The sequence below is a fragment of the Cryptomeria japonica genome, chromosome 9 (genome assembly GCF_030272615.1).
Source record: "Cryptomeria japonica chromosome 9, Sugi_1.0, whole genome shotgun sequence".
Lineage (NCBI taxonomy): Eukaryota > Viridiplantae > Streptophyta > Pinopsida > Cupressales > Cupressaceae > Cryptomeria > Cryptomeria japonica.
The window spans coordinates 184,144,093-184,156,574 of NC_081413.1; the positions used below are offsets into that span (position 1 = coordinate 184,144,093).

Here is a 12,482-nt window from a genome sequence, read left to right on the forward strand (position 1 = left end):
TAATATTTAAAAATCAAACTTTACAAGACTTGGTTCAAGAGAGCATACCGGCAAGAAAGAACCAGGAAGAAAACCTTCAGTTGTAGCTCTTGACATCATGAAATCCAAAAGAGTACATGAAACAGGCAAGACATCCTGAAGCCTAATATACATCTAAACCAAGCCTGCCGCTCCCAAAAAAAACATTAACATGATCTCACCCATACCCAAACCCAGAGACAATTAATCAAAAACCCCACTTAAAGCCTGAAACCAAGGGAAAAAGTCACCCAGGCTAGCAACAATGTACAACAGGCACCAAGATCATCAAAAATCAATCAACAGTTGGAGGGTCCAAATTCACAAAAACTGAAAAAAGCCACCATACGTGCATCCCCGCAAAAACATGCAAAGCAGCAGACAGAGTATCCAACAGAAAATAATCCATCAATGCATAAGGAAAGATACCATATCCAACCAACCGTAAGTCATGAAGATACCACCTGTGCGCCCTGCAAAAACGAGCAAACAAACAGATTATCCAGTGTAGACACCTAAAATTAATTAAATCAATATTTAATTAATTTAAGCTTGTCAACATAATTAACTGATTTAATTGTGTTATTCTTATTCTTCTCAGTGTTAATTAAATCTAATTTAATTAATCATGTCACTATAGTCCAATAATTAATTTATCAAATAAATAAATTATTTCCCTATTCTTCTAAAGTCCCTCAATAATTATTTCCTCTAAACCCACTCAGTTAATTAATTTTAATTAATTAACCTAGTCATGTGATTCCTATAAATTACTTTTCCTAATCCCCACTCGACCTAATTAATTCTTTTAGAATCTCTCATAATTCCACTTATCATTATTCTCCAATTTTAAATTCCCCTACCCATGTCACATAAATCTTGAACCTCTCAAAGAAATTCAAATTTCTTTGAATCCCCCTATGCATCCTCATTTTGAAATTCAAATTTCCTTTCCCCCCTCTTCTAAACTAACCATACTATTGGTAGGAACTTGATGCTTTGTGTCTCTTGTTTGCACATAAATAGAAATATATACATCCCTATTGCTTCATAAATAGGAATTTTTATTTAATGTTTAACTTTAAATTATAGATAGGTAAATGGTAATTAATTTTTAAAAAATACATTTATTTTTAAAATAATAATATAATAAGTTGAATTTAATAAATTATGGATTAATTTTTTTAAATTTGAATTTATTTATAATTTTTTATATGAAAGTTAAAATTCTAGTTTTAGTCATTTGAATATAGTTTATTTTTTGTTTTAATATTAGAATTATTGTATTAATTATTTAAATTTAATTTGTTTAAGATTTATTTTTAATTATATTTATTCTTCAATTTATAATAATTTTTTATTTGTTAATATTGAGTTTATCTTTTGATTAATGTCAATATTGTGTGTATTATATTAATTCAAATTTTAGGTATAATTCATTAATATTTCAATTCTAATAAATAAAATTTTAGTTTTAGTCATTTGAATATAGTTTATTTTTTGTTTTAATATTTTATTAGAATTATCATTTTAATTACTTAAATTTGATTTATTTAAGAATTTAATTACGTCAAGAGGCATATTACACTCACAAAATGGATACATAAATATGTGCTAATAAAAACTAAAAGCATTTTAATTTGACGTGCATATGAGTGTCACACAATTAAATTAAATAACTTAAACTTAGTGCAGTCATTTAAATTAAATAACTTATACTTAGTGCAATCACTTAAATTAATAAATTAAATTAAATTAAACAACACAAATTAATTAATTAAAAATAAATGTAATTAAATTAAATAACTAAAAATTAAATTGAAAACTATAACATAATAAAATTTAAGAATTGTTTAAGAATTAAAAAATTCAATACAATAACTTAAATTAAATTAAATAACTGAAATAAAATAAAATAAAATAACTTAAATTAAATTAAATAATTTAAACATAGTAAAATTTAAGCTAATTAAAATTTAAGACTTATATAAGAATTAAAAAAATTAAATAAAACAACTTAATTTAAATTAAATAAATAAAATTAAATAAAATTAAATAATTTAAATTAATTAAATTAAATAGCTAAAATAAAATGAAATCAAATAATTAAAAAATTATTGAAATGAAATTAATTAATTAAAAATTAAAATGAAAACTATAACATAATAAAATTTAAGAACTATTTAAGAATTAAAAAATTGAATACAATAACTTAAATTAAATTAAATTAAATTATATTACTTAATTTAAATTAATTAAAATTAAGTAACTTAAATTAAATTAAATAATTTAAAAAAGTAAAATATAAACTATAAAATATAAGAATTGTATTCAAATTAAAAAATAAAATAAAACAACTTAACTTAAATTAAATAATTTAAATTGAATTAAATTAAATCATTTAAATTAAATTAAATAACTTAAATGAAATGAAATTAAATAATTTTATTTAGCTTTCTTTAGAAAAAGAAACTAAAGTTAAGTTTCTTTCTTTAATAATAAAACTAAAAACTAACTTTAAGATTCTAAAAAAGAATAGTAAAAATAATATTTTTTAAGAAATCGTCTCTTTTAAAAAGAAAAGCATATATTTTTCATAAAACAAAGTGAATTTTGTTAAATAAAAAAATAATAATAAAATAGAAAAACCTAATTTATATTGAATGAACTAAATAATTAAAGTTTGACCTTTATTTTAATGCATGAAACGAAAATTCAAGCAAATGAAAAAAAATATTGAACTCTTGTTTTCACGTTGTTCAATACAATAAAATAAATTTGAAATCTATAGTCTTATCATCCAAAAATAGTAGCCCTACCTCTATAAAATTTAATTAAACTTCCTTTTAAACTCATAGTGTCATACTATACAAGGACAACAATACAAAGTTTTCACAAAACAATGAATAGATAAAGAGTTTGGGAGGTTTCTTTTGGGTATAGAGATCAACTTGATTTGAGTGCTTAAAACAAATTTGAAGGTGAACTGGTATGTAGATTTACTTCTCTTCTTTTCTCAGATCGTTTAAAAAAATCCATGAAATGTGTCTTTATTTCAAGCAATTGTGATGAGTAGGTCTAATATACATACATCAGATAGCAATTTTTTGTTTCAATGGCTTCCAAACCTCCTACCATTCACATAGAGATGCAATTGATCCATGCATGGGTTAATAATTTTGATGCAAATTCAATAGCATTAATTGGCTAGGAATCAACACATCTTCTATCAATGAGTATGTCACATCAGGATTACTCGATATGGCATTCCTTGTTGGAATCACTACTACTATTACGCCAAAAGCTCGAGCTGTCAACGAATAAGAGATCGGCCAGAGACAAGGATCCATGTGAGGCGGGAGGAAGAACATGTCACGAATCCCAAAGGAGGTTCTGACCAAGTCAATAATGTCCCCCTCAACATCGACTAAGGGTTCCACACCGACAAAATGAAGGAGGCCTCCTAGGATTCAAACCCATAACCCAACACTCTGATACCACTGTCGTTACGCCAAAAGCTCAAGCTGTCAACGAATGGGAGAGCGGCTAAAGAAAAGGATCCACGAGAGGCGGGAGGAAGCACATGTCACGAATCCTGAAGGAGGTGCTGACCAAGTCAACATTCCCAACATTGTTTCTTGATGGACGATGTGACTGGTTAGAACCCCAAACGAAGCAAGTGCATTTACATGAATTTGTTAAACATCTATTGAGGTATAAGGATCATCATTTTGGTCAACATCCAAGATTTAGATATTTTATGATGAATATGATAATGAGACATCATGCATAGAACTCATCTGCAATATTTGTGAAAAGAAGTTTTTAAGACATGCCAATCACCATTAATGAGTTGCGTCAGCATATGGAAAACATGCCACACTCTCATCTAGTTGATAGGCTAATACAATTTAAAAACAAACTCAGGGGTACAAGGCCATATTGGGCTCAATGTCGTGCAAAATGGATATACATGCTTCATCAAATCGATTCTCCTACAATATTCTTTACATTGAGTGATGCAGACATGTATTGGCCTAATTTGTATGCATTAATGCCAAGTAATCCACAAGAAGCTCAAATTTGGTGAAGACAAAATGTTATAGACTATCCTCATATTGTTGCACACTACATGCACTTAAGACATTCAATATTTAAAAAAAAAAATTAGAAAAAGGAATGAATGTTAAAGATTACTGGACTAGATATGAATGAAAACATAGGGCCTCACCACATGTGCATGGGTTCCTTTGGATGCATGGAGCACTAAATATGGACAACATTGATTGGTCAAATGAGGAGCAAAAGAAAAATGTTGAGAGTTATTTTCATTCCATTGTTCATGCATAGAATCCTAGACAAGATCCACATCAACAGCATATGTAGACATGCACATAAATATTTTCATACACATATAATATATCACATAAACTACTTATACTTGATAATACGACTAATAAATTCATTTGTATTTTCAATTGTAGGCATTCCAAAATTGTCATCAACATCCATGTTTAAAAAATAGAACACAACTTGCAAAGATAGAAATTGAGTGTGACTATGAAGAGATACTAAACTCTATAAAATGACACATAGTGTGTAGGGAGGGTGCATGCCTAATAAAAAAAAGAGGCAAGATGGTTTGCAGACAACTATTTAATTTGTCAAAAAAATTTCACATGTTTAAATATATAAAAAATATGCTAACTACTGAAATATACCAGTTCAAATTCATTCTAGGTATAAAGCCCCTTGGCTATTGAATCTAGAAGGATCCAAAATATATGAAGACATAGAGATATGAGACAAAAAAATTGAATTGACAAGAAATGATGAAAGAGTGGATTGACATAATCGCCACATATTGCAATTATAGAGAGCGACTGACAACCTGTTCTTTCCAAGCATGTTGTAATTAAATATATTGCAAAGTATGCAACAAAAGCAAAAAAATGATCAAAAACATATAGCTAGATGTTGATGTATCTTTCAAACATGAAAAACCCTAATGATTTAGCTGCATAAGCATATAGAAGGCTTCTAACTGAGACAGTCATAGAAAGAGACATTGGAACTCAAGAAACATGTCACATTTTGTTAGAACTTCCATTAGTAGACATGAGTAGAAGATTGCTAATCTAAATGTTTCACGTGAGGGTTAAAACCTATAGTTGTAAATATTGAAGGGAATGATGAAGAACAAACAATATCTCTCATTGATGGATATAAAACAAGGCCTCCTTCTATGGAACACGTCTCATTGATTGATGCAATTAGATCATGGATTTATAACCCTAAATGAAAAAGAGATAATTGTTAGAGTTATCTTGTATTAGCTAATAATTATTTATTTAGTTATTAGTCTATTATACTCTACGCTTAAGCTAAACTTAGGCATTTAATAATATTGTAGGTATTTAATAATTATTCTAATTATTAAATACACTTTATCCCTTTAGGGTTTCTTTAGGGTTGCACATATTTAGGGTTGCACACCTTTAGGGTTGCTAATATCCTTTTATAAGGATTGCATTGCACTTTTTCATTTAATTGATTCCCTCTCTGAATGATAATCTTCTTCTTCAGAGCCATTATTGTTTTTTGTCTCCAATCTTCTCTCGTGACATGTATTTTGCTAACATGTGTTCTTGGAATCTTTGAAGTTGTATTTTCTCAACTTCTTCATGGTATCAGAGCCTACATCTGCTGCTGCTAGTTCTCGATTTTTCAGAAGATTTTTTGGAGGAGGGTTTCAAGTTTTTTCAAAGCTTTTTTATTGGATATGGGGTAGTTTTTTTGTTTCTCATAATTTTGGGCTCAAATAGACCTCACCATTGAGCTCGAAACGCCCCAAAACCCCCCATTTCCATATAAAATTTGTCAAATTTTGATAATTTTGGGTTTTGAATATTTTTTTGGTTTTGCCTTTTTTGGCACGAATTTCAAGAAATTCATCAAAAAATCATTAATTTTTTTTAGAGAAGTTTGGGTCAAAAAAAGACCTCACCGTTGGCTTCCGAAGGGTGTTTCCAGTCATTTTGATATATAATTCGACCTATTTCGATGACAAGGGCCTCTAGGCTATGATTTTTTCATTGACACGCTTTACGAGGCACAAAAATCCATACGGCTGTACCTGTAAATGCGTCAAAAAATTTACATCAAAATAATAATAATAATAATATTTTTAAATTTTTTTTAACCCTCTTTTTGCACTAAAAGAGGGTTTTTTTTTCTTTTGGCTGTAACTTGGTCATACGGAGGCGTTTTTATGCCATTTGTATCTTCGAGTTCAATTGTTTGCCTTTGTTTGCCATCTGATTCGAGTAGTGTTATGTGAGGGAACTCATGCAGATTATAGTCTTCTCTACATGATCATCTTCTATTTTAGTGGAGGTTCTTCAAATCGACGGTTATTCTTCGACAGTGTTTGCAGGTTCTTCATGCTTCAGTGATTCTTCTGCTCTTCTTTTGTTCCTATCTTTTTGAACATTCTTGTTTGGAGGCTTCTTCAGTCCTTCACTTTCTTTTTCCATCTCTTTTTGGAGTATATTTTTTTTCCCACGTGGTTTTCTCTATTTCTCCGGTTCATAGAGATTTGGTTGTGATTGGGTACCTCATCAGGCCTTGATGCCGAGACCCAAATTTTTTGCCTTCTCATGTAGTTGTTTTTTTTTGCTTCATGCATTTAGTTTTCTACCTACTCCCTAAGTTCATCTTAAGGGGGGGTGTTAGAGTTATCTTGTATTAGCTAATAATTATTTATTTAATTATTAGTCTATTATACTCTACGTTTAAGCTAAACTTAGGCATTTAATAATATTGTAGGTAATTATTAAATACACTTTATCCTTTTAGGGTTTCTTTAGGGTTGCACATATTTAGGGTTGCACACCTTTAGGGTTGCTAATATCCTTTTATAAGGATTGTATTGTACTTTTTCATTTAATTGATTCCCTCTTTGAATGATAATCTTCTTCTTCAGAGCCATTATTGTTTTTTGTCTCCAATTTTCTCTTGTGATAGGTATTTTGCTAACAAGTGTTCTTGGGATCTCCAAAGTTGTATTTTCTCAATTTCTTCAATAACAAATGGGAGCCACTTGGCAAAGTGCATCTATCATTAGAGTTACCCCTAGGTTTGTATCCATTCCTCCATGTGACTCAAATAAATGATTTGACTTCTATTTTTTAGAGTTATTGTTGTACAAACCATTTTGTGACATAGAAAGAGATGTTGGTCATAACCATGACTCCATAATAACAAAGTGGGAGTCATTCAACTATAATGCTTGGCACATGGAATGAACAATGATTGTAGAAAATGTTGAAAATACCAATGATCATGAAATTGAAGACAATGAACCTATTCAAAGAAATACCATAGAGCATGAATGAGAAATTTTATCTATGTTGCATCAAGGTCAAAATATACAAGTTTATAAAATAGATTTTTTGGGAAGAAGAGACATTGATAGACATATAGATTGGTTTCTTGAATATCAAGATGAAGAGTACATAGTTCAAGCAATCAATTTCACAAGCAACAAGAAATATCATGGATGTCTCATACATGATGATATATTACAACATGTCAACTACACAACCCTCAACAATAAACCAAGAAAGACAATCAACATAATTATGGCCCATTACTATAGAAATAAAAAAGGAGAGCCATTATTCATGATAATACAAGGAACACTGGGAACATGAAAGTCATATCTAATTGGTGCCATTAGTCAAGCCCTTGAAAATGAGGCAATGTCAGGTTGTTCTCCCCTTCTATTTCTTGCACCAACAAGAGTTGTAACATTCAATATAGGATCCTCTATAGTTTATTAAATTTTTTGAAAAATCCCAATAAGAGACTTTTCTCAGCTAGAAAGAACAAGACTTACAAGTTTTCAAGAGGATATAGCACACATTAAATACATTTTGATTGATGAAATGATCTTCTTTAGTCAAAACTTGTAGGAAAACATAGATTTTTGGCTTTGATAAGCATTCCCACAAAATGCACACTTAAGCTTTGTAGGTGTATCTTTCATTATGACTAATCAAGACAATTGTTTTATATTAAATTTGTTATAATTCATATCTACAAAATTTCTATAATTTTATTACATAATTTTAAAATAATTTTTGTTAGTCATATTTTAGGTATATCTATGATTTTAATTGAAGCTTTGGGCCAATTGCCTCCAATCAATGATAGAACAACATATGACAACAACATACAAGCAAAGTTATTGTGATAAGAATTCAAAACTGTGGTTACATTAGATAAAATATTCAGACAAGATGGACAAAACAACCAACAACAAATATTTCTTCAACTTTTGACAAATCAAAGATACAAAGCCACAAATTGATGACTGGAGATTACTTATGACAAGAACCCGAGCTATTAACATAGATGCTACAAGTAATGTTGAGTTTTAAAATACTATCCATTTGTTCTCCACAAATGAAAATGTTCATAATCATAACAAAAAGATGTTATATACATTGAAACATCCTATTGCATGTAGTCTCACAACAAAAGTAGGAATTGTACATCAAGAAGAAGATTTTTCAAATGATGAACTTGATCTAGAAATATTGATCAACAAGAATTCAAGGGTGATGTTGACTTCAAATCTTTGGATACAAGTAGGACTTGTAAATCGAGCTCTAGGATATGTTCAAAAGATTATTTATGAACTAGGAAGTTCTCCACCTGAACCACCATCATATGTCACGGTTGAATTTGACAATTATATATGAATACCATTTGAATCTATCATCATCTAAACATAATTCCAATAACACCAATACAAAGAGGCACCTGAAATTTTAGATACCATTGAGATTTGCATGGGCACTGACTATACATAAATCTCAGGGGTTGACTCTATCAAAAATCACAATTGATATAGGACTGACCATAAAAGAACATGATTGACATTTGTGACAATGTCTTGAGTAAAATCTCTAGGTCTTGTAGAATAATGCCAACATTCACATATGATCATTATAAAAAAATGGAAATTGGTAGACAACTTGCAAAGTGAAAGGCTAAAGAAAATAGAAAAATGTTTTTAGAAGATAATCGATGCAATATATCTTTGCACTGCACTACTATTTTTGTTGTTAACTTTATGTCCTTCGAGTTGTTGTTTATAGGGACAACAACCTTGTTTTTCTGCTTTTTTTTGGTTGATAAGTATATTTTATTTATTAATATTAAAGTTTAAGCTACAGACATTGTCCACCACTATCAAAAAGTAGGGATTAACCCCAGATGCTGAAACAGTATAAAAGTTTTAAGAAACTAAACTCCAAAAAAATAGGTTTGTATGCAGATAGCCATAGCTAAACACATAAAGCTTCAGACCAAAGATAATACTACCAAAAAGAAACAAGCCCTAAAGACAAAACCCTACTTGGTTTTCTTTTTCATTTTGGGGCCATTCACCCAATAGTCTTCATCTTCATACTCTGTTCTCTTGCCCTCGCCTTGCTTCATCTCTCATTACCCAACAACTTCTTGATAATGTCCAGAAACTCTTCCTCATCAAAGAGGAAAGTACCACCCAGTTGCTTATCTTTGATTTGACCCAAGAATGTCAATTATTGTTTGATGGAACACAAAGTGAAAATAGCTTCCATCTCTGCAACCAATGCACCTGGGAAACAATGCAACCCTCACCTCAACTTCATTATTTGTGCCATTAGGTAACCTTTGAGCTCCTCTTGCAACAATTATTCCTTCCTCATCTCTAGCAATACAACCTGCTCCCGAGATGCCAGGATTACCTTACGAAGCACCATCAAAATTGATCCCCATCCATCCTTTCTCTGGTCTCTCCCATCGAGGAAAAATTACATCCCCCCCCCATAATTATTTTATTGCTATTAATATAAAAAACAATTGAAATTTTGTTCCGATATCTTCTATTTTTCCTAATTTTTAATTTTATCAATGACTTATATTGCGACAAATAATATGATCAAATTCATTCAATTTTTTTACTATTTATTCAAAAGTATCCAAAAAAATGCACTTGAATACTGTTTATAGTTTTATGTATCTTTTTATTAATACATAATTCAACTTTTGTTTGAAAATCTTATATTTTCTATAATGTCTAAATTGTGTAATGCATACACATAACAAGAATAATATTAGTTTTCTCCATAACACCTTATAATTTATCTATGCATGCTTCAAATTTTTAAAGTCATAATTGCTTTAAAACTATATATAATAATAATAATAATAGGGCACGAGTAGCAGAATGATTCAATCAGATGACACCATAAAATATATAGGGGTGCTTCCATTGACTTTGAATCAAATGACCATAGAATATATAGGGCCCGCCTGGAACTATATAATATTCCAGAGCAACGAGAGTTCAGTTGATATATATATATATATATATATATATATATGCATGTTCTTTGGTCCTTCAAACTTTTTGTCATCCAAAAGGGAATTTGTTTGTCTCTGTGAATAATGTCGATCCTAAAAATTGTAGCTCTGTACTTATTCCTGCATACAATAGAGAAGGATAAATGGTTGGGAATAAGGGTTTGCCTTAGGTCAAACCCTAGTTTTGGAATTAACCATGAAATATCTAATTGAAATGTAAATGAAGTATTGTAATGAAAATGATTTCCTTTTGAGGGAAATGCTGAAAAATATCTGAAACACTAATGATATATCTTTTATGAAGTTTTATTTGTCTTCACAAGGAATTGGGGTTTCATGTAGACAGTCTTCTTAAAACATAGAACATGAATGTCATCTCCAATGCTTGAATCTTGACTTCACTTTTGCTCCAATGATTCAAAGAAGACTAATTGCTTGCTCACTTGAATTTGAATTATGAATGCTTGATTGCTTGATTGAATTGATTGATCGAGATGTTGGATGTCAAAATGAAAGGAGTAAACCTCCTTTTATACATGCTTAGTAAAAAAAAAATTAATTTTCTGACATGAGTCGACATGGGATCCAAGTTCCTGCCCATTTCATGTTACTGTTATGAGACCTTAAAATGGGCCCTAATTGGGAGGACTAGGGCATGGGTGCTCTGGTCCTTGAGGACTAGGATGTGGGTGCCCTAGTCTTGGCCATCAGGGTCTCAGGATTTTGGGGGAGAAAGTATAGATGATGAAAATGTTGAGTTTGATGCATGGTGTGAGCAGAATCAAGGCTTAAATCCGGCCTTAGGGGATGAACATCAAAGTGAGGACAAAATTGTAAGGGCTCGTACAATTTAGGATGCTACACTATCAAAATGTACAACCATTGATATATTGATTTTGTTCATCTATGTTGTGCATTACATTCTACAATTTCTTTCAAATACTCTAAATGATCCATTCAACCATTTCACTTCAAACTCACTACTAATAAAATCTTTATTATTATTTAAAAATATTTATTATTATGTATGAATATTAAATATTTTCATAATTTGACATCTCTCGACATATCTTACTTAGATTTTTTAAAATATAGGTATGCTAGTTTTAGATACTCTAAAAAAACATATTTTTAAAATTTAATTTTAAATTGTTTTGTTTGATGGCTACCTTTTAATAACTTTATAAAGAAAATTTAATTAATGCCTAACATCATTAGGTTAGGGTTAGGGTTAGGGTTAGGGTTAGTGTTAATGTTAATGCTATAAAATAAAGTTTGGGATCAAGTTTACAATTAGCATTAAGGTTAAAATAGGGTTTAGGTTCAAGGTTAATTCAGAATAAAGGTTGACATTAGAATTAGGGTTAGTGTTAGGGTTAAGGCTAGGTTAGGGCTAGGGTTAAATAAGATTAGGTATCAATTAGGATTACAAAAGAAATCTTTTAGTTAAGGTTAGGACTAGGGTTAAATTATGATTAGGGTTAGGGTTATATTATGAATAAAGTTTCAATAGCATTAGGGTTAATATTAGACTAGAGTTAAGGTTAAGGTTAAGGTTAGGATTTAATTAGGAATAAGGTTAATGTTAGATTAGGGTTCAATTAAGAGAAAATATTTCAATTACAATTGAGGTTGAATCAGGGTTATGGTTAGGGTTATATTTAAAATTAGGGTTAGGGTTGAATTGGGATTAGGATTAATGTTAGGCTAGGGTTTAAACAAGGTTAGCATTAGGGTTGGATTCAATGTTATACTAGGGTTAAAATTAGAATTAGTGATAGGATTGGGATTATGGTTAAATTGGGGTAAGGTTTCAATAAGGGTTATGGCTAAGATTAAGGTTACTATTCAACTTGAGTTGTAGCTTAATAAGTGTTGAAGTTAGGGTTCATTTAATTTAGAATTAACCTTCAATGAATGTTATTGATAGAGTTTAATTATGGTTAGGGTTTAATTGGTGTTAGAATTAGGCTATAATTAAATTAAATTAGGATTTAGTTAAGGTTCAAATAGAGTTAATTCTATAGTTCAATTATGATTAAGAT

General features: G+C 29.9%; 1 protein-coding gene across 1 annotated transcript in view; it reads right to left on the reverse strand.

Annotated features, from left to right (window-relative positions):
* LOC131038184 (pentatricopeptide repeat-containing protein At2g22070) overlaps positions 1 to 12,482 on the reverse strand; it is a 99,022-nt gene that overhangs the window by 68,049 nt on the left and 18,491 nt on the right. The window contains exon 2 of the mRNA XM_059211528.1: positions 368 to 491. Within this exon, the coding sequence (XP_059067511.1) occupies positions 368 to 491 (124 nt within the window). The remainder of the gene's footprint in view (positions 1 to 367; positions 492 to 12,482) is intronic.